The sequence below is a fragment of the Nicotiana sylvestris genome, chromosome 10 (assembly GCF_000393655.2).
Source record: "Nicotiana sylvestris chromosome 10, ASM39365v2, whole genome shotgun sequence".
Classification (NCBI taxonomy): Eukaryota; Viridiplantae; Streptophyta; class Magnoliopsida; order Solanales; family Solanaceae; genus Nicotiana; species Nicotiana sylvestris.
Window position 1 is genome coordinate 133,813,548 of NC_091066.1, and position 6,779 is coordinate 133,820,326.

Consider the following 6,779-nt stretch of genomic DNA (forward strand, 5'->3'; position numbering starts at 1 on the left):
CTTCTAGCATATTATGCTGGAACTCCAACACGCAGAAAGTTCCATTACAATATACTGGAGATTGGAGCATCGAGATTGGAGCATCGATGCTCCAATCTCCAGTATATTATGCTGGACCGGTATATTATACTGGAACTCCAGTATATTATACTAGAGATTTTTTCGGATTTTAAACAGTATTTTCGTTCAAATTTATCTTTACATGAAAAGTGGCTAAATTTCGATTACTTTTGAAACTGTGACTATTTTTGAATGACCACTTGTAAATTTGGCTATTTTTGAATTTCTCCCCATCACAAATGGTGCATAACTGGGCCAAGTATGTCTCATGCCGTGGAAATGATATCATATAGCCACTGTAAAGGGCTACTCTTCAGAAATTAGTCAGTTTATCATAAAAACAAAATGAATAGTGCTAATCTCTAAATATATAATGACTATGCACTTGTCCCCCAAAATACCCATTTTTATTTGGGCTCCTTATCCAATCCAAATAGTCCACAAAAATCTTATATCGTCATCTTCCCACAAAAACCTCTGATAAATCCCCCATCTTGAAGCTTATACTGATAACTGATAAAACCCAAGCAGAACAAGAAGACATCACTACCTTTTCTTGAGCTCATCCCAATTCCACTGCCTAAAATTCTGTAACTTCCACTGAAGCAATGCTTAGCCTGGGAAATTTTCCTAGGCAAACCCAATGTTGTGCTACCTTTAGTAACAGCCCAATTTCACAAATTCTTCCTCTTTATTCCAAGATTCCTCAAACCCACTTGTTTTTTCCCTCAAATACAGTGACCCATTTAAGCATTCGTTCTCTTCCGTGGCAAAAACGAACTGGGGTGTGCATTTTTGCAATCAGGAGTGAAGAAAAAAGTGGAAATAATGTAGTAGAAATGGAAAATCTTGATGATGATGAATGTGATGATGATGTGGATGATCTTTTAGTAGATGAGGATGATGATGTGGAAGGAGATGATGACGATGAAGATGAGGTAATTATTCCATTAAGGAATATGAAGAAGTGGTTAGAAAACAAGCCTAGTGGATTTGGAGTAGATAAAGTGTATGATACTGCAGTTGAGGATAAGTTGATGGAAGAAATTGAGCAGAGTAAAAAAGCTCAGCTTGCTAATATTAATAAGCTCAAGAACAATCCGGTTAAAGCTAATTCTAAAGAGGTTCAGCACGATAAAGGTAACTTCTTTTGATGATTTGGTTTTTGTGTTAATTTCGATTACTACTATGTGTTATGAGCTTCTGCTGGACATAGGATCTCGCTAGAGGCAAAATGATTAAATTATGTATTTGTTCATAGTTAGTTGCCCGCAAGAATGAATCATTTATCATATTAAGGAGTTAATAAGAGCTGAGCTAAGTATTGTGATTGTTAGCATAGCCTAAAGTCCTATAGTACACCTATTGTTTGTAATTAGTCTGATAAATTTCTTACTTAGAAATACAGATTCTTTTATGCTAAAAATATTATTTCAAAGGAAATTAAACTAAAGTTAACCTCTTTTCTGCAATAACATAAGAGAATCAGGGTATAAATTAGTCACTCCCGCGGCACCAAAACCATCTATTAAAGCATCTAATATACCTTGTTGAGTTAAAGATTGGCTGAGTCCATTCTGCTTTAGGCTCTCTGGAATTACTTCTTAGGTCAATTGGTAAAGAAATATCTCGGATATCTTAAGTTTTTAAAACAGGCGAAAAGGGTGTTAGAAATCAGAGTGCCATACTTTGATTGAAGGAATGTGCTATTGTCTCCTACTCTCCTTACATGTCTCGGGCAATCCTCACCTTGTGAATTAGCTTTTGCGATTGACTTAGGCTCAAGTTCCATCTTTAACATGGTATTAGAGCCAACCAATTCCTTTCCTTGGTTTACCTGATGTTGGACCTCCATGTTATATTAACCATGCTCCAGATGTCTAATCCTAGGCATGCGAGGAGATAGTGAATATTAGAATGTCTCATAGTGGTTGTTGTCTCCTTATATGTTCTTGAGTAGTTTTAGGATTGTTAAGCCTGAGATCTATTTTCTTAACAAAGGGAAATATCTAACAGTACAGTAAACAGACAATGGCAATGCGGAAGTTTATAAATGAGCAATGAAATGCTCGGCACATCTTCTCTTTAAGCCCCTTCTTTTATCTAGACCCTTTTTCCCTTTTTAATGTTCTCTTGTTTCTCTTTTTCTTTTCATTCTTAACTCTAACCAACAATAAGAATTTTTTTTTTATCATGGGTGAAATTGGTCTATTCCAAAACAAGGCAGATATTTGATCTACAGTCTGGAACTAAAAGTGTAAAAGTTATGGAATCAAACATATGTAACTCGTTCAGTATTACTTCGTGAAGCTTAGAGTGGAATGGAAGAGTTTGTAGGACAAAGTAATGACCTCATGGAACTTCAATGACTTCTGCATCTGCTACTCTTTTAAATTGTACTTGATATTTTGCAAACTCTGTTCTTTCTACCATGTTGTAGCGTGGCAGTATTTCACTTAAGTTCTACAATTTCTAAAGATGTTCAGGATGGATTACGTGTGCGCTTGGTCAATCTTCCTAAGAAAATGAACATTGATAAAGATCTACGAGTGGCTTTCAAAGGAGTTCCTGGAATAGCTAACATAGTCCCTGTTGTGACGGGGAACAAGAAGACCAGGAATCCTATTTGCAAAGGCCTCGCTTATATTGACTTCAAGTCCAAAGATGAAGCACAAAGGTAATGCTTTAGAAATGGATTGTATACCTCTATTCTCTCTTGGTCCTGCTCTGACATTGTGTTGTTTGTGGCTATACGGAAGTAATAAAGGATGAAGCTTGTAACATAACGAATTAATTAGTATTAGTATCACAACACCACATACACTGATGGTTTATGCTTTTTTTTTTTTTTTTTTTTTTGGGGGGGGGGGGGGGTTCTAACCATAGTTCACGGATATGACTAAAAACTTGTGTGACTTTGTATGTGTATTAGGTAATTACCTTACAATATCAGTTTGATTTTTGTTTGAAAAATTTGATCAGGTGCCTATTTAATCTTTAACCTTGCATTCTTTGCCTAAACCAAAAAATTATTTGTCATTGTAGGTTTGTGAAAATGTTTTCTGGACAAAGTATAAGTTTTGGTAAGATTGAGAAGAAAATAAAGTGTGAGATGATAAATCTCGGATCACCCAAGTCCGCAGCTATAAAGTCAGTTGATGAAATTAAGTATGCTCCTGAACAAGAAATACCTGATCTGCAAGGAGACCTCGATGATGATTTTGATACAAATTTCCTTTCCTCGGATTCAGAGGAAAACCTTCCCACTGACCATGATGTTGTAGAGATGGAGGATTTATCAGCACGTACAAATGATTATACAGAAAATTCAGAAATTTTCTCTGCAGAGTCCACTTCGGGTGATGAGCAAGATGTTAGAGAAGAGTCTGATTTCTCAGAACAAGAAAAGAAAGTCCAAGCAAAAGAGAAGAAGAAAAAGCCTAAGCAAAAGAAAGATAAGGTCCCAAAATTGAATATTCCAGGATCTGCGCGCAAGTAAGCTATAAGCTCATGAGTAAACATACATTTGCGCTTATGTTTAGCATCATTTCTTTAGTTTTACTTACCAACTGCTGCAATGTCGTGCAGGTTGAAAATCAAGGAGAAAGCTCTACTTACTGGTGTTATATCCAAATATGCACAAAAAAATACTGTTGCGACTGTGAAAGAACAAAGCTAACGATAGCCAGCATTCACATTTCTGTTGTGTTAGTAGCAGGGTTTATTGCTGTTTGGTACACTTCGTCTTCTGTCAATCTAAGTCTTTGAAGTTCATTTTTGTAGATTTATTTACATCAGTATTAAGCTTAGGTTTGTTGATTTGTTGCTTGTAAATGTCCGAATATGAATCAAGATTAGTAAACATATCGCGAGTCGCTAAATTAGTTTACTATCTCATTTTTATTAGTTACCGTTGTCAAGTATGCTGTATTTCGCTATTCTTTTAACTCGTTTGGTTGATCAATTGTGTCCCAGTTTCTTCTTCCCATAAGGCATTGCATGAGACATTGTGTTCCGATAAACTCAAATTTTTGCAGTTGCTGAACAAGTAACATAATTTAACATCAACTGCAACTGCAAAAGATTCTGAGATCAATTCATATTTCGTGCATTTAACATCTAATAACTTTTGCATCAACCAAGAAAACCTCAAAATTTCATCAATATACCAGTCAACACATGGGGGTTCAGTCTATCTAGTGCCGGTCCAATTGACCTACAACTTCAATATACACGAGGGCACAATGTTTATTACTCCAGAACAATCAAAAGATGCAGTCCCCCCAGCTGGAGTTTAATTTGCAATAGACCAGATTCAACAATAAGGCAACTATTAACATTTCTTGTATCAAAGACAGGTGAAGTTTTTTTTTTTATCAAAAGACTGCCCAAAAACGTATGAAGGCGGAGGAAAGATTATAAGACATACAACAGGCAATCAGAGTGACTTTGGTTCACCCAGCTACCCAAGTTACGTAAAAGACATATTTTGAAGTTTCCCCGCCTTACGAGGGCACACAACAACAACAACAACAACAACAAAAAAACCCAATAGTTTCCCACAAGTGGGGTCTGGTTATGAAGGCACACACTGACCTCCTAAATTCTGTCGGAAGAAAATGCTAGAAGTCCTAGTTGATGGTTTGGAGCATACAGACACCTAATCCTCTCTCTTTCCTCGGTAAAGAGGAATTTCAAATCTTAATCAATCATTTGACCAAACAAAATGGCTGAGAAAGCGAAGGGAAAAGAAAGACCATAAATGAAGTCAATCAACCCAAAAGGTGTTATTTGAGTTCAAAACGAGGAGCTAGACAGACAAATTGCAATTGCTAAAGCCAACTGTAAGCAACAGCTTTACTTTAAAGAGGGGCAAAAGAAAAGTAAGGTGACGAGAAAAGGGGAGCTTAACATACATAAATCGGTTACACACTAACAGAAAGATAGAATCTATAGCCTATCCGACTACACAAGATATGCAACATGCAGTAACAAAAGAGTCACTAGTTATTGGCTTCAAGACAAAGACGAGCTGACTAGGATCAAAAGGAATGACAGCAGAATGAGCCTAACCATGTACCTTCTACTCGAAAGGCTGTAGGTACCATTGATTCAGCAGTAACCAGATTGAGTTGGTTTAGTTAACACACTTCAATGACGTTTCAGAAAAAGAGACCTTGCTCCCTTAACCATGTTAATATTCCCTTTTTCTTTCTGAGAAATCAAATTAATCTGAGAATAGTGATTCAGAGCAGTGAGACCAAAGGAAACCATTAAACAGTGATGGCATAGATACATTGGCCATTCAAGAAATAGCAGTTCATGGAAGGTATCATGCCATCACCAGAAAATAGTTTGAGTGAAATAATAGCTACTGAGTGGTAAAAGATCGAAATGGTGCTGGACGATTTCCAATAAAAGGGGAAGACTACACAAGGTGGAGAATGTGGGATCTCAGCAAAATGAGAGAGTCAGCAAGTTTGGGACTAATTGAATGACATACATCTAAACTGCGCTGGATATATATGGAGTCAGAAAGTCATCTGCTGGAAGATATCCATACAAACATATCAGAAGAACATGGAAAAAGCATTAGGGAAACTCCAGGCCATAACCCTCACCGAAACAAGATCTATAAGAAATATGATGTTTGTTATTGAGCCTGAGTACTAGAATAGATCGATAGAGGTGTAACAACAAGGTTTTAACTACATCATGAATTGATAAGATGGGTTAACAAGGAAGCCAAGTGTAACTTGTATAAGGTTCCTAAAAGAAGTAATATGGAACTTCATCACTGATATGGAACTTAACAACGAAGCCAGTTCAAATCAAGAAACCATTCAAACAAATGGAGGAAGAAGCATTTCAGAAAAAAGACTTGGTTTCTACTGTAAAAAGGCTCACAACTAAATAACCGAACATGTCTGCGAAACAATAGACTATACATGTATCTGTCAAAATAGTTCAATAGTTCTTAACATTTTAGAAACCAATTCACTTTGATGTCTATCCATTTGATGTTCACAATCCCCATGGATGAAGATATTCACAATCTTCAACTTCACAAAGCAAAGCCACAAACCAAAGGACCTTGAAAAGAGAACTTCAAAACCATACTAAAAAAAAATTCATTTTTCCATTTCCATCTCACTAATCCATCCTGTCTAACTGAGAATGTGTTCTGCATACTTTAATCAGGTGATTGGTCAAACAAATAGCTCAACACTTTAGAATCTATCCATTTGATAGAATTGGAAAAAAAGGTACTTCAATAGAGCAGAACATATTAGAGGATTCGTATAGTTGACCCCAACTAATTTGGAGTCGAAACTTATAAAGTGCCCACGATTGCACATGAACACAAATGCCTTAGTTATTCATCCATAAAACTTGAGAGATTTTAATTTCTCATAAGATCCTACAGCAAAATGCTAATAACCACATAGCAACACTTTTCTACCATGCCTTCAAAGATCCAAAACTACAAACTCCATTTCATAACCCATATCTATCAAAAGCTAAATACCCAAATTAACTTCACTTACTCCTACTCTCGCAACAGTATCACATATCAGTCTCACTAAATGACTGATAAACTAAACCCATTCTGAAAGTTCCTAAAAAGCCATTAACTAGTAAGAAAAACAAAAAGAACTAGCATTTTTCAGCAAATATAAGCTGGGATCTTAATGCAAATAAACAACATAGCGATAACA

The 6,779-nt window shown here is 36.1% G+C and overlaps 1 protein-coding gene across 1 annotated transcript; it reads left to right on the forward strand.

The window, feature by feature from the left end:
• The first annotated feature begins 482 nt into the window (after window positions 1-482).
• Window positions 483-4,024, forward strand: LOC104234096 (uncharacterized). Its single transcript, XM_009787596.2, has 4 exons — window positions 483-1,200; window positions 2,539-2,737; window positions 3,106-3,555; window positions 3,649-4,024. The coding sequence occupies exons 1-4, from the start codon at window positions 669-671 to the stop codon at window positions 3,737-3,739; spliced, it is 1,272 nt and encodes a 423-aa protein (XP_009785898.1). The 5' UTR covers window positions 483-668; the 3' UTR covers window positions 3,740-4,024.
• The last annotated feature ends 2,755 nt before the right edge of the window (window positions 4,025-6,779 follow it).

Bases quoted from the DNA above. Each gene is read 5' to 3' on its own strand.
- LOC104234096 (XM_009787596.2), top strand. From the start codon at position 669: ATGCTTAGCCTGGGAAATTTTCCTAGGCAAACCCAATGTTGTGCTACC. The intron at 2,738-3,105 runs GTAATGCTTTAG...TTGTCATTGTAG, and splicing joins TCCAAAGATGAAGCACAAAG to GTTTGTGAAAATGTTTTCTG. The intron at 3,556-3,648 runs GTAAGCTATAAG...AATGTCGTGCAG, and splicing joins ATTCCAGGATCTGCGCGCAA to GTTGAAAATCAAGGAGAAAG.